Source organism: Buteo buteo, chromosome 1 (genome assembly GCF_964188355.1).
Source record: "Buteo buteo chromosome 1, bButBut1.hap1.1, whole genome shotgun sequence".
NCBI lineage: Eukaryota > Metazoa > Chordata > Aves > Accipitriformes > Accipitridae > Buteo > Buteo buteo.
Window position 1 is genome coordinate 20,254,034 of NC_134171.1, and position 20,879 is coordinate 20,274,912.

Sequence of the window (20,879 nt, forward strand, 5' to 3'; positions counted from 1 at the left end):
TGCTTTTCATAGCTGCTGGTCAGTAATACCTACCTCCACCTACAACAGTTGCACTTGGGCTCTTATCAGAGTAGGAACTGCTGTCAAAGCCAGGTGGGCTTTTGTCTTCATAAAACACGATTGCCCTCAGTTTCTGCAGAGCTCTAGCTTGCTCTTGTGCAAAGCAGAGCCTGCAGGTGTCAGCAAGAATTTAAGTGCTAAGGGGAGGCTGCTTGTCTGTGGCATGGGAGTACCAAGCTCCTCCTGAGTTTGTAAATAAAACCTCATCATTTTTCACTTTATTTAGTAACCTGACGTGCACATATGACTCTAGATTAAAATGCAAACCTAGGAATGGGCGCAGCTTTCCTGGGTTTGGTGAGGTGTGCCTTATGGTGTTGGCAATTGTAATGAAGGTGGTGGGGAACGTGGCCGAACTGGGAGACTTCTACAAACAGGTGCTGCTTGCAAGAAGTAAGAGGGTCAGAAGTGTGAACCTTTGGAAATGTATTTAAGGAATTAACCTCATCTTTGCTTCCATAGCTGATGTAACATTAAAGTACAACAGGTCCCATTGACTCTTTTGGCAGAAGGGAGATATAGCCATGTGGGGATATGCACGTAAAAGGTGGCTTTTCACTAGTTTTTGGATGCCTAAGTTTTCAGACACCGCTTAGTGTCAGGCAGCACTTCAAAGACACTTTGCCTCTCCCAAGGAAATAATGGTAATGCCGATACATTGACACAGGGCCAGTAAATTATTTTGGTTCCTATGAAGCCTGAGGATTCAGGGAGGATAGGTGAGGCTCAATCCAGGAGTCACAGCCACAGAAAAACCACTAAAAGAGGCAAACTTTTTGCATTCACCTGAAAGCCAGAAAGGGAAATAAATAAAAGACATCAGGAACTTTTTATTTTCTTCCTACGAGAGAATAACTAGTCTTGCATATAGAGAAGTAGTAGATGTTTATCTTAACTTTTTACTAAATATCTTAACTACTATCTCACATGGCATTTTTACACACAAGCTATGGAAAAAAAAATGGTCTCGATCACACTCCTATAAAGCAGGTACAGACATGGTGGGAAATCTGCACCCAGTCTGGAAACCAGTCAGTTCCCAATGGGGAGGACAGCATGCCTCGGGTGCAGAAGTTTGTCTGTGATTTGCTTTTATTCAGCCCTTCTGTTAATGACTTGGATGACAGAACAAAAAGTAAACTGATTAAATTCACAGCTGACACCAAGCTGGAAGGGCTGTAAATACACTGTGGGGAAGGATTAGGATTCAAAATGCTCGTGACACGCTGGAGAAACAATAAGGGGTGGGGGAAATAAAAAAAGGGAGGTAACTCAAGACAAATGTAAAATCCCATACTTGGCAGGAATAGCCAACTATAGAAATATAAAATGGAAACAATTGCATAGACATCAGGTCTGCAGAAAAGGATCAGGCAAAGATCACATTATGATATAGAGAGTAATATCGTCTGCAAGACAAGGGCAGTAGTAGTCCATGCTGGTCGGCTGATGCACTGAGGTGTTTGTGCACTTCTCTTCCAGAAAGAGGTGCACAGTCCATAGGAGAAGGTGATCTACTCAGCATAGAAGCCTACAAAAATTTAGGAGGAAATCTTAAAAGAATTGGGACTGTTTATCTGAAAAGAGGGAAGGGCCATTGGTACAGAATTAAACTCTCAAGGTTGCATGAGGCTGTTGCAAAGAAGAGAATAATCTGTCCCCTGTGCCTGTAGTGGATACAGCCAAAATAATGGGTTTAATCCGCAGCAAGAACCAGGCTAGAGAGCAGAAAAACCTGTAAGAGCAAGGATAGTCAAGCCATGGCTGATGGTAGATTCTTCATCAATGATGAGTTTTAAGAATGTGATAGACAAGCTTAAGTCACGATTTACATTGGTATGGTTGGGTACGGTGTCTCTAAATCCCTTTCAGACCTTAGCACAGATACAAAACAAGGAGTCATGAGTGGACACACCATCACTTTCCCAGCATTCTTTTAAACGACTTGTATTTCTTTGCACAGTTTGATTTCCTCCTCCTCTTTAACTGCACTGGGTATCCATGATAGTCCATAGCCTTTCAAATAAATTTTGGAGGTTATTTAAAGAGAATGCTGGGTTATGTTTTGTTGAAATAAAGCAAAGTGTATCTGTATTGCAATATGTAAATCAAAAGAGTTTAAACTCTCTTATTTGAAATACTGTCTGACGCTTAAGTGAAAGCGGACCAATCCTTTACATGTAAACATAATGGAAGTTAAACTGAAATTTGTGAAGAAGGATCAGGCCAGTTTTGGGACTCAAACTTTTTGCCTGTCGAAGTATCTGTAATTCCTCCTTTCCTGCCCGCTTGCATCCCTGCTTCCTGCAGTGGCTCCTACCTGCCCTCTCTCACCTTCCTGGCATGCTCCTGAGGACAAGGATGAGCCTGGGCCAGAACTGGGCTTGTTCCTGTAGGAAGGGACCGAGCTTCCCCTTTTTGGTCCTGGAAAGTCCTGCTGCGTCCTACTCAAGTAGGAGGCCTCAAGTCTACCGCTGCCAAGGCGGGCCTGGCAGCTGGCAGCACCCACAAACCCATCTCCCATCCCAGCAGCGACAACAGAACCATCGCAGCATACGCACGCAGAAGGCAGGGATTAGCCTGTTACCAACGGCTGTGTCTCCTTAGTGCGCTGGAAGGATGGAAATATCTGAAATCATGCTCAGTTCATCCTCGATGATCATCAGACTTCTGAGACACCCGCTATTAAGTGTCATAAAAAGAGAGGTCGTTCTGTATTTAGGTATCTGTACGTAACTGCTGCTCATATGTCTGACCTACTGGCCCAACCTCCCTGCAGCTCCTGAGCTTTGACTTGAAGCTACACACATCATTAAAGTTGTCCAAATATGCACAAAGTGTGCGATGTGCACTTTGAAATAAAAGAAAAAAAAATATCAAGATATTTCCATTTATGGCCATTGGACAGTGAACTTCAGAAAAGTCTTGTGTTTATTTCTTGTCTCCTCTCAAACAGGAAACCCCTCTGCAGATTAATGCTATGCAGCAGAAAAGATAAACATTTAATAAAGGATCAGGGAATTAATGCAAACACAAATAATAATGTAAATTATTTAATAATAGCTGGGTTCCATCCCTACTTTTTACATTACATGTTTATATTTTATATCCACGTGTGACGATGAAATTCTGTTAAATTAGTCTGACAGACCTAGAATGAGTTTCTGAATGCAGCTTTTCCGAAAAGTTTACTTAACAGTTCACCTCTCCCTCACTCTTACGAAATGATTTCTTCTCAAGCTATTAAAGAGGAAGAATTTCAAAAATTTTTCAAATTGGCTGATGTACAGTAGTTTGACAGTTGCATGATCTTCTGTTTTCAAGAGAAATTATACCCCTGAGAGAACAGTGTTGTTTCCCTTTTGTGTATTTATTTAACTTGATTTTTTATGGGTAATGCCCTGAAAAGTTGGAAATGCATATAGCTCTTTTGCAAGAATATTATAAATGGATGCTTATCTCATGCACTAAATATCTTTATTTCTTTAAATAGAAACACCAAGTCAAGGAACAGGAATAAGCAGGAAGAGTAAGCCTAGACCAGCGACAGATTTTCTGTCTGCTACAGCAAGATTTTTCATTTTCTCTTGTTTTTTCTCTCCTTATAGCAATCGCAAACGAGCTCCTCCACCATGATTTCTACAGGACGAGGAGCTGCTTGCCACCCGGCGCCAGCCCTGTGCTCACCACACAGGCTAAAACCTCTCAGCCCAGGACGAAGCCCCCCTCCTCTGAGCACCAGACCCCCACTAGACATTAACAGGCTGCATTGGACAACATGACAGGCAGTAAATAGCCAAAGTCTTTGCGCCTTTGCGGACGCCCTGACAGCATTTCTGCTTTCTAAATCCTGCCTGAGTCGGCAGCGCTGCTCATAGCTCTGCAGATGAAAATCAGCGCTGCGGGCTTCACCCGCAGACCCGCCGGCAGCTGCTGGGACATGCCGGCCGTCACGCGAGGCTGGTGCTGGGCTCGCAGGCAATTGCTGCGCGGAGCACGGATGATACCGTGCCAAACTCAACACGTGGAAGTTTTGGTGCCCTGCAGTCTCTGTACAGCAAGCCGGTAACTCCCGCACACCAACAAACGCCGGATGGCCATGCTGCTGCCTGATGACCCACCAGCTCAGCTGGCTCCCTGGCTGGGACCGTGACTCAGAAATGGCAGAAATTGCCCTGAACTGAAGGAGCAGATTAGGTGCCCAAAGATCTCGACTCTGCTTCCCTCAGGCTACAAACATCCTCCTTCTTTTAGCGGCTCTCGCCCCAGCCATACGTGGAGAAAAGCAGTCAGCTCCATCACCCGCTGCAGAAGACGTAAAACCTGCGTTCTCTCCGTGTCATTTTTATGGAGAATCATTCTACCATAAAATCACTGAGAGCAGATCCAACTGCTGGAGACACAAAACAAGGCTACTGCTTGCTACAAAAGGATGCTCTCCCATGCGGTGTTTCTTCATCACATTTAACTCTATGCTGGACAAATCAAATTATGTTGAGCGGCAGGGTGATGCAATGGGATGATGACACCACAAAACAAACCCACCAACCAACCAGCCCTGAAGGTCATAGCACAGATTGAGAACTTGTGAGCAGAGCCGTGTATAAAGTCCATGAGTAAAGCTAAGTCTGGGGGTTTTTATGTCATCCAGAGAGCCTTGCAGAAGTTGTTTTGATGACTTTGTCTTGTATAGCCCAGGCGACTCCAGGACATTGCATGAAATTCAGGATACAATAGATCCTGCACAACTGGGACAAAAGCAGAGGTCTATTTTTTAAACTGGGATTGTAACACAAGTACAAGTGCACAGTCAGGTCACTGTGGGCTTTCCTCCCACTAACTGCTGTCTTCTTTAAAGGCTGTTAGCCCATTATTCAGCACCTCTTTTTAACCAGAAAAGTAAAAACATAGGCAGGGGGTAACAATAGACTTTAATGATACACCTGGCTAGTACTTAGCGACTTCCCTCTTTCAGACCCAGACTCAATGCCAAATCACCCTGGCAAGTGCATTTCTTGTAGTTATCAGCCCTTCTCCTTTTTAAAATACACCTTTCTGACAGCAGCCCAGAGCTAGTATTTCCTTTTCATTCTCTGAAGTGCAGAGCACTACAAATACATCATTTAGCTTTGCTGCAGTCCTTTCTGTCCCTTTGATCATCTCCTTTACACCCTTCTGCATTTCAGCTTCATTCCCGCATGTGCAGTACATCAAAAAAGAGCTTTGCAGCATCTACCTTGGGCTTTTCAGGGTGTTTTTTTCAGGGACAGAATCCCAGCTGGTGTAAAACAGCACAAATGCCATTGAAGTCAGCAGCACTATTGCATTTAAGCCAGCTAAATTTCTGACCCTAGTTCCTATTTCAAAATGCCTTATAATTCAACTAAAGCTTTAAAATTCTTTTCCTGGAGTACTAAGTGCTGGCTTGGAAATTTCCTTGCAGAAGTGTTAAACTCAATTGCAGTCCATTACTTTGTGACTCAAGGAGTAAACCGTGAATGATGCTCCTTGCTTCCTTCCATTCATCATATCCCCTTAAAAAATGGTTTATTATGCTAAGAAATAGTTTTTCTAATAGTACCTAGGCTGGACAGTTGTTTCTTGCATTTTACAAACTTAAACCACCCTCCTTTGCATTTGGCTAGTTGTTAGCTGAACATTTTTTGCATATATTTATAAAACATGATTATAAAACATTTTACTTCTTTCAAATGCTTTAAAACCGAGCAATTTCATAGTATTACCATGTTGCAAGTCTGGATTTCCCCAGCTCAGAGACTGCCAATGACAGAACTTGGGAAAAGGCTGCAAAGGAGGCAGTGTTAGGCTTGGGGTGACGGGCAATCCTGGCTCTTGGTCTTAGAGTTCAGCTTCCACTGAGCACTGTATGGTTCCCACGAGCACAGTAATCTGAACAACTCATAAATATCCTGAAGAAAAGAAATACTAGTTGTCCTAATTCATAGATTAGGAACTGAAACCCAGGGCTAAAGTAACACGTTCAATATTCCAAGCAGAACTTAACTCTGTATTTCCAGTCCCTGGCTAATGATCCAAGCAGTGGACACCCCTTTAGCTCTACTCTTCTTCATACAGAAAGAAAAAGAATCAGCTTTCAGATGACTGAGTATCTCAGATCTGATGCAGAATAGGATAGCAGTAAGATTAACACATACAATTTTACCATTCCAGAAGCTGACAGTCCCATTCCTTACCCAGCTGGCAGGAGACATAAACTGGGAAAAAGGACTTTCTTTGCAATTTTCTCGAGTTGAGAATTGTTCCTGAGTAATAAGAGCTACTCTTTTCTCTCTACAGAAATCTCAGCCTGTTAAATTGCTCTTGTGACGGCTGAATCCACATTTCAGCTACAACAGTGGGAAGCGCTGCAGGCAGGGCAATGCCCTCAAGAGGAGAGCATTTCTCAGTTCACGGGATGATGAAACACATGTGAACTCTCCGTGCTCCAGCCAGCTTCTGGGAAACCATTTCTCTGTGCCTCGGTCTGATGTTGCACTCACTGCCTCAGTACTGCTTACTTCTCTCTTTGGAAAAAAACATCACTGCTGTCTCAAAAAAAGAAGAAAAAATTACTTCAGTGGAGCAGATAAGTTGGCAAGTGAAGTTGCAGACGGTAGCCCTAAAACTTTACAGAGAAGCATCACTGAAATGTACCTCGACATCTGACAGTTTGAATTGTGCCCTTCAGGTTTTAAAACCACAGAAACTTTGGTATACATCCATGTGGAACAGTTCATGCTGCTCAAGCACCACTTTCAATTTTGGCTAATAAAGAAATAAAAAAGCAAACCAGCTCCATGACAACCAGCACGTAAGTGAGCGAACTGCCCAACTGTGCCTTAATAAAGCTCCCTCTCGCTGCACGGCATGTTGAAGGTCGCTTGTTTTAGATAAGCACATGAAGTCATCAAAAGGAAGATTAATTTAAAAGCTTGCTAACTTTTTTCCTTTTTTTTTGGAATGTCAGTGAGGACTGAGAGCCAGACTAACAAAGTAACCGAGAAAGGACAAAGTGTTCACCCTGCCCAAAATGAAAATGCCTACAACTTCTTCCCCCCTCCCACGGTTCTCCCGGTGACGCCTCCCCTGAGCCAGCGTTACCTAACTTTTGCACAAACACGCAGTTCCCGCAAGCATCAACTTCAAACAGCTCTGGCTTTCTGTCTGATCACATCTCTGTTGAGGGGAGCAGAGGCAAAGAGCTACTACTGAGGCGTTCTGCAACTCTGCAAGGTAATCAGCTGGTTGCATTTTTACTTTTCGTTTGTAATGCCTAACCAGTGGTTAAGTAGATTGATCAAAAAAAGCCTCTTGGCAAACTGTCTTGCTGGAATTTGTAGCAGGAGGAAAGTCTCAATACAAACTCAAAAATAGATTAAACAAGGCTTTGGCTTACTTGCTTCCTGCAGGGAAAAAGAAGCAGTTTTTAAGATCAAGATCTAGCGTAAAATATAAAATCACCAGCATTTTAGTCATGGGTGTCAGTTGTATGTGTTTAAACATGCATATGCATTCTGACTTAGTTTCAATTCATCACATTAGACAGATTTAGAAAGCAGCAGTCGACCGGGACCATGCTCCAGCTGTTTTGCTCAGCACTGCCACAGGCTGCATGCCTTTCTCCGCCGCCATACTGCTGAAAAAGCCCTTAATTCTTTGTAGTTTCTTGTACCTTTTTCAGGCTCTGAATTGCCAAGATGCTTCTGCTTCTTTCTCTGGTCACTGGGCTTGCCCTGTCTGCCTCTGGTGTCATGACAGCCAAAGAAACCGATTCAAGCCAAGAGTCATTTCATGACATACAGAAAAAAGTGAACGACCTCTGGCAGAATTTGCTCCACCCAGTAATGCCTGGTAATGAGACTGATGGGATGATTTACGCCACTTGTGAAATGAAACCCAGCTCCAAAATAGATGCTGACAAGCCACAAGTGACTGGACAAGTCTTATTCAGACAGCATTACTCACATGGAAGATTAGAAGCCATTTTTTACTTGGATGGGTTTCCGTTGGATAATAATCAATCTGGTAGAGCTATACACATCCACGAGCTTGGGGATCTCAGCAATGGCTGTGATTCTACAGGAGGACATTATAACCCTTTCGGTGTGAATCACCCCCGTCACCCAGGGGATTTTGGCAACTTTTTTCCTAAAGAAGGCAAAATCAGAAAATACAAAACAAATCTCTTTGCCACTATGTTTGGTCCATATTCCATCATGGGCAGATCCGTTGTGATCCATGAGCAGGAAGACGACATGGGCAAGGGCAACAATAAGGCCAGTTTGGAAAACGGAAATGCCGGGAAACGTCTGGCTTGCTGCGTGATTGGGATATGCAACAAGAACTTGTGGGAAGAGAAACTGCCTGAGGTTACAGACAAGAAGAAGAGAGGGCTCAACAAACGATCATAGAACCAGGCTTATGTGAAGATCAACAAGCTGGTTACAGCCTGGGCAGCACAAAGTAGCTTAGGCTGTGCCACTGGCCACTAAGATACACGGCTAAAGGATTCCCATTTCCATTTGCTTGCTCCTCTCAGAAATGCGTATCACTTTGTAGAGCCTCCTTTCTGTAAGCCCATCAATAAAAACAGCATCAACTCAACCTTGTGATGTATTTTCTTGAAAAGATTCCCTTTTATGCAGTTTGGGAGTTGAATGCATGTAAGGAAGAGTGCTAACGGAGCTGGTTGATAGTCTATAAAGAGCCTGTGCACTGTAAGGGGCTCTTAAGGGATCACAAGTTAGATACTAAAGGAAAAAAAAGTTAATATGGATAAGTAAGAAACTGCTTCTCATTAGATGCTATCCTGTATGTAGCTGCAAATCTGAAAGGCAAAAAGATCTCTGTGCTTTCAACAGTGCTGGGTGTTGTGTTGCAAGACCTGGATAATGGAATTCCTCTAAAAATAAAGGAAAGTACAGACATTTCTGTTTTAAACTTTAGATCCATTACATTATTCTACTTGTATTTTCAGGTTTTACTCACAAACACGTATAAGCTTCTTATCTATTTTAAATTGTCCACATGGCTATAGCTAAGTCACACTGTTTACATCTGAATGCAGACTTAAAAGAAATATTCCCATTTACCACCACTCCCCAGCAAAAATTCCCTAAAGCTTCTAGTTTGTGCCTGTTAGTTACTAAGTTGTATACAAAAGTTTTAATGCTGCTTAGATGATGATAAATTTAGCAGACCAGAGATAAATATTATTTTCAAAGCCAAAAAATACTGAGTGTGTTTCTTCATACAAAAATGTAGGAAGTAAATCAGTCAATTTAGCCTGGGAGAAGTGACAGTGAAAAGATTTAAGTCAGATAATTTTCAGACTTAAAACTCTCACTCAATAAAGCTTTACTTTCTTAATTTAACACAACTCACTGAAAACACTAAAACACTACCTCATGACTATCATTCATCTGATACTGAGAAGAGAAAAGGGAACAAGCAGGTAGAACAAGCATATCAGGAAATGCTTTTATTAAAGATGACAAAATGTATGTTGTGCAGTTAATCCAGGCAGCAACAAAAGATTTCAAATAAATTAAACTGCGTATTTTAGAAAGTAAAGCTACGAAACAGAAGCTGGTAAACAAAATCCTATCTTTTAGAAATGTAGCAGACTTTCAACTTAATCTCAGTTAAGATTTTGAAATACATTCCTGAGCTCATATGGATTAAAGAAATTCCACTGTCTTTATTATACAAATTTCCATATGCTTAAAAATAGTCTCACTTAGAAAAGAAGCAGCATTCTAAAAGATGCTTCTTAATCTGTCATTTTCACACACTTATTTTACAAATTCAGTGAACATTGTTTTTCAAATAACCACAACATCGTAGTTTCAAATGAAATCCTTCTCACAGATAATACATGAATTCACTTTTAGGTGAGACAACCTCCTTAAAATCAGTTTGCGAAATGCATCTTCCCCATACCCCTGCCACAACATTCCCTTCCCAGTTTGCTTCCCCAGAGCCCAACACCAAAACCACTTATATGTATGGATGCAATTCCTGCATTTCTAAAGTCCTAGAAAAAGGGAACACATTTCTAAAAAAAACCCCAAAACCAACTAACCAAACCCACCCTATCCCCCCAAAACCTAAAGTAGTGTTGATTCCACAACAAAACAATTAATTTACTGGGAAAAAAAATCATCATTCTAATAGGACAACAACATCAATTAAAGCAATATCCAAGGAAGATACTGACAAGAATACTCAATTAGTTAGCACACAGCGCAGCAAAGACGTCTTACTTCTACAAGTCTCCTGGCTTTGAAGTCTTGTCTTCCTGGGAAAAGGCTAAAAACATAGCTAGAATACACATTCACCAGAGCAGAAAGGAGAGGGACAGTACTGCAGCAGTGATATAGCACTAAAAATGATGTTTCCAGAGATCTAGATATCGCACTGGAATTTAATGATTGCAAAGATATAAAAATGGCATCGAAGAGGAAGAATGGTGTGAGGATAATTACCAAGATGTCCTAATTGTTGGGTTGTACATCTCTATTTTCTCACAGAAAAAACATACTAAAAAGAATCAATGAATGAGGCACTAAAAAGCTGCTGGTCCAGCACTGCTTCTACCTGCTCAAATTTTTGCACCAAGCTCTTCATTAATTAATAGCATTAACTGGCTATTAAGGGAGCAGGAGCAAAATGCTAACTCACACAACTGTGGGACAGGAAGGACACAGGACAGGGAAACAATATAACACCCTCAACACTTCTGAGCTCAGCTACGTGATATCTTGACCTTCTTATTTGCTTGCCTCTGTTCTGACTGCATTGATATTTAGCTCTGCGCAGGATTAGTCTGTGAAAGATGGAAAAGAATACATCTTGAATAAAATGCTACTTCATGTGACATTCAAGCATTAAAGGAAAAAATCCTGCCACATTCTCCTGGAGATTTCAGTTTCTGCAGCTATTTCTCTTCTGACTTGTCAGTACTGTCATATAAATGAGTCAATAATGCAGTCAGTTACAATTAATGGGAACAGCATAACAATCTTTCAAATACTTAAGCTCTTCTTGGTTTTTCAGGTGCTGAGGAACTTAAGTGGTGATCAGGGTAATGAAAGAAAGACTTTTTACTGCTTCATGTCCCTAATACGCTTAAATATACAGATGGTTTTTGTTCCTAAGGGCTGCTGCTTAGTTCAGTGAAATGCTGCAATGTCAAATTACCTTTAAAGAGAAAGGAAACATCTTTGAAGAGCAGTGCAAGTATGGCTTTATTGCCTGCAGACAGACACGGAAAGGGTTACACAAATGCACCTGCTAGGGAAAACACATGAGAACAGAGACAAGCCACATTTTTCACCTTCCCACTATCATTCCTTATATTTATATGTAATAATTTACATGCAGCTTTTCTTCTGCTGAATACAAACTGTTCATGGACTCTGACACCTTGATTATGGCAGCACCTGCTAGCTCATCTTCCATATACAGAAGAGTTTGTCAGTATTGCTAATATAAACTCTGTTTATTCAGTAGCTGACAAGTGGGCTGTAAAAATTTGCAGCTGGCAGTTATTTGTCAAAGAAGGACTCAATCTGGGAGGGATTTTCCTTTTTATTAGTAGTATTTTATTAAATTTGGTTTAATTCTCTCTGATTGGTTTCAAGTTCTAGGAGTGAGAAATGAACATTTACAGACAATTAGGTCCCAAGCCAGCAGAAAAATTGCCTTGACGGCTGCTGGCCCATAGAAGCTCCGCAGCTGCAGAGACTATTCCTTATGCTACAAACAGGAGAGCAAAGACATGCCTCTCCTTCTCCAACAGCTGCTAACTTCAACATGAAGTATTCCCTTGTTACTGCCTTCCTAGGAGCAGAGTGGCACAGCTCCAGCATTAGGAGCGAGCTAGGGAATGACACAGCAGCCTCCCTTTTCCCCAGTTATTATAGGAGTGTTTTCCTATGACTAAACATCAACAAGGGAAGAAGTTTAAGAAAGCGGCAACAATGCAAATAAACCTTCTACCACACCACAGACTGGTGAAATGAGGAGGAAAGGAACAGTTATCCTTAATTCCAAAACATAAGAAAATAAAAAAGACACAGATTCCTTTAAAAAGGAGGGCACAGATGGAGTAGACTGAAATCTACCACCCAATACTCAGCCCGAGGGCTGTTCCAGCTCCTGTAAGTTGAGGAATGCAATTCCAGTAACAGAGAGCCAAGTAGGTGGACAGCGCATCACTGGTTCTCCTCTTGCTGTTCTCCTTGCTTTGGAACAGCATTGCCGTTTCTCACAGAAAGACTTCTGGCTTCTCTGATGATGTTTCCTTCAGAGCTTCACTAAATTGGGTTCTCAGTGTCTGGTGAAATAACTCCCTGCATTTTCATGAGATGAGCTGGGAGAGGGAAGGAAAAATTTCATACAGTTGAGAAGATATAAAGGTTTGTAATGAGAGAACTATATACATGCAGGGATGGTTTTCAGAAACTTCCTATAAGGGAATAGTGATTTTATTCTAAGGATGTACTTACAGTCACTATATGTAAAGAGAAACTGAACGCAGCCTGAGAAACAAGCAAAAGCTTGCAGCCTTAAGATGCTTCTCAATTTTTCGTTCCAAATTTTTCATCCTTGGAAGACACTTCTAACCATTAAAATACAGTCCAGCACTAGGACCACACATGTTACAGAAGCCTAGTGATAACATGATAAATCATTATCATTGGTTTCTTTGCTACACTAATGTAAATTACATCAATCTATGTAGAAGCTTCAAATCATTACAAAAAAACAACACAATTAAACCTCATCACTAATTCCCTCCCTTACGTAATTTACATTTTTGGTACACTGTAGCCAAAACTAACAGAAAAACACCTTTATTAGACAAATATAACAGTTCAATGTAAAAATCAACCCTACGGCACACTGTTTCCCTGATCATATTCGCAGCAGCACAGACACTGCAAAAGGATTACAGTGAGATGCTCGAGGGCCTGGATTTCATACCTCAAGCCAAACTGTTATCCAAATATTCACAGTTTTCAGCAGGATCAGATGGTTTCTTGTTTTCAGATTCAGGGAGCTCCTCAAAGCTGTTGTTTGTGTGTGCAGTTGTAACACTGAGCCCTCCATGCCTTCCATGGTCCTCAGTATGCACCTCATCCACGGTGCTGCTATTTCGATCCCCTCTTTCATTTGGAATTTCACAATCGCTCTCTGAGGTTTCATCATTGTCTTTCAGGGCCTCAGTTTCAGCTGTTTGTTCATTCTCTGAGTTTGAGGGATCTGTGGGGTTGGATGGGTCAGGGCTGGAAAGTGGGAACTCTCCCTCAGGTGAACCATTAAGCTCTGCTCCAACCACCCTCTTCTGCTCCCCTGCAGAAGTGCCTGCTCTTTTCCCTTCCAGTTCTGCAACTGCCTGCTCTGTCAGCTTAATTATCTGACTTCCAAGCTTGTTTATTTCTTCTTCCTCAGAAGGTAGTTGGGGTAATGAAGGATAAAAATGTTTAGTTTGGTTTCTGTTATTTAAGTTTGTTCCCTCTGGAGCCAGGGATGCACTTGCAACAGCACAAGTTTCAGCACATTCTCCCTTCTGTTCTGCTGAAAGAGAAATGGAATAGCAAGATGCTCTAGTGAGTCACAGGTATTTATGATATATCTCACCTGAAGACCATCACCACCAGTGCCAGACCACAGAGAAATTCACCTCAGTAAGTAATTTCTAAGAGTGATTCCCTACTGCATCCCAGGCCTGTTTCTTAGACGATAAGCAATCAACACTAAGTTTCTTGCTGGATCTGTCCCTGTTTTGGAGCCTGTCTTTCCCTAACACCAACAGCTCTAACAGTCATAGTGGATACCGTACTGTAGAACAGCAGGGTCATTTTTTTCAGAGGAATATAAACTCTAAGCAATGCACTCAGCTACAGAAATTTTTGGCACAGCTTAACATTAATCCCCACATAGCTACCACCTTCAGGGGTTAACACAAGCTCCATTTATTTGGAGCTTTTCACAGGCTTTCCTCTAATAATGAAGTTTCATTATTGGTCCTGCAACATTTTTCCTAACATAAAAGATTATTCTTATTTGGGCAACAGCATAAAACAAAGCAGCAGTGGAAGGATTTTAAATATACCGTTATACCAAAAGGCAAACACTGAACAAAGTGTCAGAATAGAGAAAACAGCAATGTGTAAACACACAGCTTTGTCAAAGAGAGAGAATTTGTCCTCATCTCAGTTAAGGACAAAAAGCCTTATTGAAAATAAGCTTATGAAGTCAAGTAAGAAAAATTAGGAAATGCCAGAAGTACAGCTGCATTGACAGCTTAAAATGACTCTTGTCATGCAGATGCATTATCTTTTAGTATGTGAGCATTTACACTATTTCTCCCACAAGAATCCTGCCTCATGCAATGCACAGGACAGCCTGGCTGCAGGGACGGACCAGAGCTACACAATACAGGAGCCTACAGTCTCTATCAGACTGGCCTCATTTGTAATTTGGGAGCTACCGAGTGAGTGAGACAAGGGTTGGCATGAAGGGAACAGACACTCTTACTACCATTAAGGAAGCTAGGAATGCTACTTTGAAGAGCTGGAATTTAAGTATGTGGAAAAGGCAGGGATAAATTAATTTTCAAAAGGTGATCACCCACTGGATCTAATCCTCATTATCTGAGCACTCAGCTGGAAACCTAGGAGCTTGTTTTGCAGTACTGCTCTGCTCCTGTTGTATATCTGAACACACATACTCAAAGTGCTCCAAAAAGAGCCAAAACTTATGTACCTCAAATTGGCACTCCAAATTAGCAGGGACTCTACCTTACTCTTTGTGTACCTCAGTTTCCCCCCTCTGCAGTGGGATAACACCATCCCATCACCTTGCTGCAATTTTCTGAAGATAAGTTGTTTCAAAGCACTGTATCACCAGAGAAAAGTTCATAGAAAAACAGTACTTTTGTCTTCAGGGAATGCTTGAAATAGCACACAGGCAATACAGCAGGAACAATGCATTCGACAATGAAGAGGGAAAAAACCCGAATAGCTGTTCATTAGCAGCTGTGATGCTCAAGTACAGTCTATCCCACCACACTATCCGTCCTGTGCATTGGATAAAATGAGATTTGGTGGCAGAAGACAGTCTTTAATTCATATGATTACACTATGTCATTATGCATTTAACACAGGAACTGCACAGTATATCCTACAGATTTCTACCATCCAGCTTAACTGAAACAATGATAACAAGTACAGACTAAAACAGGCCTTGATGAGACCAGGGTAAGCAGATAGATTAGTTAAAAAAAGCCTGAAAAAGTCCTCTGATTACCTGTAGATCTAGCTAGAGCAACATTTGATGTATAACAGAAAGTTCTGATAAAGAATGTATGTTAGTGCAAAAGCTAAAAACATTTCCTGGGCCAAACAGGCACCAAATATCAATGGTACTATTTAAAGGACTATACCTGACCAACATGACGTCAGGCCTAGTATTTAAAAATACTGTCCTGGTTTCAGCTGGGATAGAGTTAATTATCTTCCTAGTAGCTGGTACAGTGCTATGTTTTGAGTTAGGTATGAGAAGAATGTTGATAACACACTGAAGTTTTCAGTTGTTGCCAAGTAGTGTTTAGTCTAAGTCAAGGATTTTTCAGCTTCTCATCCCCAGCCAGCAGGAAGGCTGGAGGGGCACAAGAAGTTGGCACAGGACACAGCCAGGGCACCTGACCCAAACTGGCCAACGGGATATTCCATACCATGGGACGTCACATCTAGTATAGGAACTGGGGGGAGTGGGGCTGGGGAGAATCGCTGCTCAGGGACTAACGGGGCATCAGTCAGCAGGTGGTGAGCAATTGCACTGTGCATCATTTGTACATTCCAATCTTTTTATTACTACTGTTGTCATTTTATTAGTGTTATCATTATTGGTTTCTTCTTTTCTGTTCTGTTAAACTGTTCTTATCTCAAGCCACGAGTTTCACCTCTTTTCCCGATCCTCTCCCCCATCCCACTGGGTGAGGGGGAGGGGAAGCAAGTGAGTGGCTGCGTGGTGCTTAGTTGCTGGCTGGGGTTTCATTGCTATTCTGCTTATCAACTGTTTTCACTCAAGTGATCATTCAACTAACAGCAAAAGAAAGTGGTTTTATTTTTATTTCTGGAATACTTTTAAACAAAGGGCATACTCGCTTGGTAAATGAATGCAGGTGAACACATTCCTATGTTCCTCCCAGCTCCCAGACTCCCCCAGATTTTGAAGGTACACTGTATAGATGAAAAATTGCAATATGCACCAAGCTTCTAAAACTCAACAGCAGACAGTCATTCTCTATTCAGAGTGGCACAAAAGGTGACTCAGTGTATCACTCCCATATAGCAGCTGAGTGCAGGGAAGCTGTGTGACTCTAAGCACAGGGACATGCCCTACAGCTCAAAACACACTGCTTCCTTTCCAGGCTTTGAAGGAAGATGGCAGCCCCAAACATCCTCCAGAAAAAGAAGAAGTTACTGTTGCTCCACCTACTGCTAGAAGCTATGGTGTTCCCTGCACAGCTGGTAGTATATATGTGCTCATCTATGTCACTGAAAAGTTGGCCCCGTTTATTTAAACTATCACAGAGGTGAGTTTTGTCTGAGTTCTCACTGCAGGTTGTGAGGTATACTGGACCACATGCAACAGGAAAAATCAAGCTGTTTGTGCAGGCAGAACAGTAATTTCTTAAACTACTCCAGTTTAATGACAAGATTTCTGTGATTGATCTTGGCTCTTTTACAGTTACGGGATGGGGAGGAGGAAACAGGGTGAAGACCTCCTGGGAGCTGATTCTTCCCATGACTGCCACAGGCCTAATCCTTGTCTGCTTTCTCCCCTCCAAGGCTGTTTTCTTCTACTCTTCCCCTTCAAAGAGCTACTTTGCTCCTGCCCTATATCTCTTTGTTTATCTCTGCCCATTTCTTATCCACCTTTCAATCTTTTTTATCACACCTTGCTTTCACTGTCAGCATTCTGATTCCTTGCTCCTGTGCTCTGACCTCTGCTCAGCCAGATGCAGGTCCCCCCTCACTCAGACTTCCTTCGACTCTGTCAATCCCCATCTACTCTAGTCTTCCCATCACTTGAGATTCTTGATCTTAGCCTTCCTTTCCTCCCTGCTCCAAGTTTTGTTCCCTCTAAATGGTGCAGGCAGAGTTTTACCAGTGTTGGTGGCACAAAGCCAGCTTAACAGAATCATTGGTTTGTTTTTTGTTGTTTTTAGCAGATGGGATTTGAAAGTGAATGGTTTAGAATGGGGTGGAAACACCAGCCTGTTTTCTCAGGGTGGAAACCTTTTCCTCAGATTTCAAATTCCTTTCAATTATACATATACTAAATGCTTGCATGTTTTTTAAAAAAAAAAAAAAACAAACACCAAAACCCAAGGAAAAAAACCACAAAACCCACATGGTCATCAGAATTTAACACAAAAAACTGACTTGGCTGACATTACAAAAATCAGCTGAAGTAGAAAACACAGCATGGAAAGCTTCAGCCCAGAGCTAAATTTTGGCAGTGTTACAAAGCAACAGAAACGGGGTCTGATGAGATTTGACAGGCAGCTTTAATCAAAACTGTAATACCAACCTCACCTAGGACAAATAAGTAAAAGAAAGAGCATAATGCCACCAAGTAAATACTTTTAGTAACTGCAGATTTAATTAAAAAACAATGATTAAGCAGGCAAAAAATGAATATTTATGAGTTATTCTTACTCATTGGAGAACTATTCAGTATAGTTTCACTTCTTATTTTTAGCAAAAATATCAGCTGATCAAGATTATAAAAAACGATCAGTCTGGCTGTCAAGTTTTATCAGATGATGACATGGATAATAAAGTAAAAATTAAGCCACAATCTATTTAGTTTTAGGACTAACAAATAAATAGTTTATGATGTTTCATGGTTAGCTGAGTAAGATCTGGGCATACCAAAAATGTTATGCCCATTAAAGAGCTTATCCAAATGCTGATAGGCAAGCATAATAATCCACCTCCCATCCATTATGAAAAACTAAGGAAAAAAAATTAAGGTTATCAACAAAGCACTATCTCCTGCTACTGTCAAATAAAGTTAAGCTTGACTTTGGAGAGATGTTAAAGCTTGCTATTGGGGAAGGACTTTTAACAAAACACATGCAAGACTATAAAAAAAGCAGTCAATTTCTCTGGGAAAACGAGTCGGGTATTTCAATTTACTGGGTGCAATCAGGAAGCCTTTCATCTAGGTATCAGCTATAATGCAGGAAAGTGCTAAGCCAGTTCCACAGACTGCCTTCCTACTGTGCATTTTAACTGAGGTAAAAAGAGCAGGAGGCAGTTAACTGTAACATAGATGGCATGAATAACTTCTCACAGTATCAAGTTATCTGGCAGGAAAATTCTTTGAGGTGTTAAGACCTGATCCCTAGCCCTGTGCAATCTATTCAACAGTCATTTTTCAGTCGTTTCTTTGCTATTTGTACTGGGACCATCTATCCATTTTACTTGTGGATGATTTATTCAATCTCTGTGACCACTGAAACTTTGCCTTCTGCTATGCCAGCATGAAAATTTATTACTTTTTATTTGGAAAGAAATGAGTGCTCAGGTCTCATCATGTTCCTTACGTGCCAGGTGCTCACCTTGTACTTCAGTTTTCTGTGGCTTATCAGTAAACGCTAACAACGTTGACCTGGACTGCTGTATAACAGGCAAGGTTGGGTCACTGAATGTTATGGTATCCTTTCCACCTGAAACAATCAAAGTGTTAGAACCATTAATTCACCAATTACATCCATTGTGAATGATATTCAAACATCCTACAACTGTTTTCTGTACTGAAAAGTACAGAACAAGAAAAGCATCTCAAATGATCCTCCTACAGCATGGAAAAAAATACTCTGTACTGGAGCTGGAATATGCAAGTCAAATACAGAAAAGGTGTTTGTTTTTACCTGCAGTACTGAGTAAAGGACAGATTTTGAAAGAAGACCAGGTGCTGTATGTAGCAAATTGTATTAGCAATTAGCATTCAATTCAGAATATTAATAATCAGATCATACCAAAAGTTTTACAAAGAGTAATGGATCATTTGCATGCTATTACCAGCAAGTGTTCAGCACTGACTCTTTACTCTCTTATTACTCTGCCTCAGTGATGAACCAGCTCGTATCACATATATAGTTTTACAGTACAGACTCACACACATATTATCCTACAATGCTCCCTTTAAAAAAATATTAAAAGCTTAGCGTAACTAAGAACTGATGGAGCAAACAAGTATACTTGGCTAGGGAACAGGAGGGATTTTAATCTGAAAATTCCAAAAACATTTCTGAGCATTTTTGTTTTAAACCAAATGGAAAAGGGCAATTTTCCAGCTCTTTTGCAGACAAAATAGTGCAAGAAACTCTTCAGCTGAGGACTCTGCTGTAGATGCCTAGTCTTTACATATTCTAGCCATACAGAAAGCAACACCTGCAGATCCTTTAGGAAGTCCTCCACTATTCAGGATGCTCATGTTTTTAGTGACTGACACTACCTTAAACCTAGAGGGGAAATGGCAGGAAATGTGCAAGATCAGCTAAGCGTGGTGTTTGTGTGGCCTCCAGAACAACTGCCAACTGATAAGTAATGGCTGGGGAGGCGGCAAGCTACTGCTCTATTTATCTCCATAAGAATGGACATTTATGTAACAACCACTTCTCCCCTCTAAATCTGTTTGTACGTTTCACCTTAAGGCAACATCCTAAATCTAATCACCCACCCCAGACAAAGACTTTCAAAAGAGCACCAGGTCAGGAGATCCATGGAATAAATCCAGCTCTGAGAAAGTTCTGGTACCTAGTAAGAAATAATGAAAGTCAAGCTGTTCCCATGGAGTCTACCTGGACTACCCCAACCCCTAACTACTTTTGAAAGCACTGGCTATAAATACCTTGATCCTGAAGGTATTAATGACATTTTTATATCCTTAGCATGTTGGGGTATATACTGCAGCAATATGAATGCAATTAATGCTTTTGAAACATGGATCTTGTCAAGCTTTGATCCCCCTGTCAAGTATGCATCAGGATTCTTCCTTCACCATAGCAAGTAATAAAAAATAATATTAACCAAAGCAAAGTGAAGAATACCCCCAGTGTAAGGCAAAATTAATTAAAATGGGGGGAAAAAAAAAGAGGCAAAACAAATCCAATAGCTATTTCAAAATGCAAAAGCGCCTAGACAAATGCACTTTCCTGTTAACAATGAAGGAATTTTGTGTTGGAAGAACTAAATCATACAGGGAACTAGTGGTATGAAAACATCCAATAGATATTCATACACAGTCAAAAGTAACCACATATCCAAAAAGAATCCAACAGAGGAAGTAAAATTGAAAGAGATGATGACTAAAAAAATTGGGCAAGGGAGCTTTAACAGAGAAAGCAGAGTCTTCTTCTTTTGGAATAAAAGAGTAAAGCCTGAGCTAAAGCCCCTGAAGATTGCAAGACAAGCTTCAAAAAAGAAACTTCTTGACTTCCAGCCAGCATTTACACAGTAAACACATTTACTTTCACATTTTTCTCCGAAAACCAACTTGGTTACTGAAAATAAAGCTAAGCTCAGTATCCACACATCTAAGCAACAGATGTGGCCCAAAGAGTCCGACGCATATTTATTTATTAACAGCGACTCACATCCATTCATGAAGGAGGGGCATGGGGGTATTGCTGCACTATATTCTGTGAATCATGATCTGAAGTTGGATTACACACAGGGAATTTCATTTAGCTGCCATGTAAGCTCAAT

The 20,879-nt window shown here is 41.1% G+C and overlaps 2 protein-coding genes across 4 annotated transcripts in view; one reads left to right on the forward strand and one right to left on the reverse strand.

Moving 5' to 3' along the window:
- Positions 1 to 7,156: 7,156 nt before the first annotated feature.
- On the forward strand, positions 7,157 to 8,685 carry SOD3 (superoxide dismutase 3). The gene is made up of 2 exons (XM_075041052.1): positions 7,157 to 7,314; positions 7,763 to 8,685. The coding sequence occupies exon 2, from the start codon at positions 7,779 to 7,781 to the stop codon at positions 8,490 to 8,492; it is 714 nt and encodes a 237-aa protein (XP_074897153.1). The 5' UTR covers positions 7,157 to 7,314; positions 7,763 to 7,778; the 3' UTR covers positions 8,493 to 8,685.
- An 869-nt stretch (positions 8,686 to 9,554) lies between these two features.
- CCDC149 (coiled-coil domain containing 149) overlaps positions 9,555 to 20,879 on the reverse strand; it is a 55,031-nt gene continuing 43,706 nt past the window's right edge. For 2 of the 3 annotated variants that reach the window (XM_075023925.1, XM_075023906.1), the window contains exons 11-13: positions 18,728 to 18,835; positions 13,072 to 13,665; positions 9,555 to 12,457 (exon numbers count right to left, since the gene is read on the reverse strand). In XM_075023925.1, the coding sequence (XP_074880026.1) occupies positions 13,073 to 13,665; positions 18,728 to 18,835 (701 nt within the window). In that variant the 3' untranslated portion in view covers positions 9,555 to 12,457; position 13,072. The remainder of the gene's footprint in view (positions 12,458 to 13,071; positions 13,666 to 18,727; positions 18,836 to 20,879) is intronic. The other variant, XM_075023916.1, reaches the window with a different exon arrangement.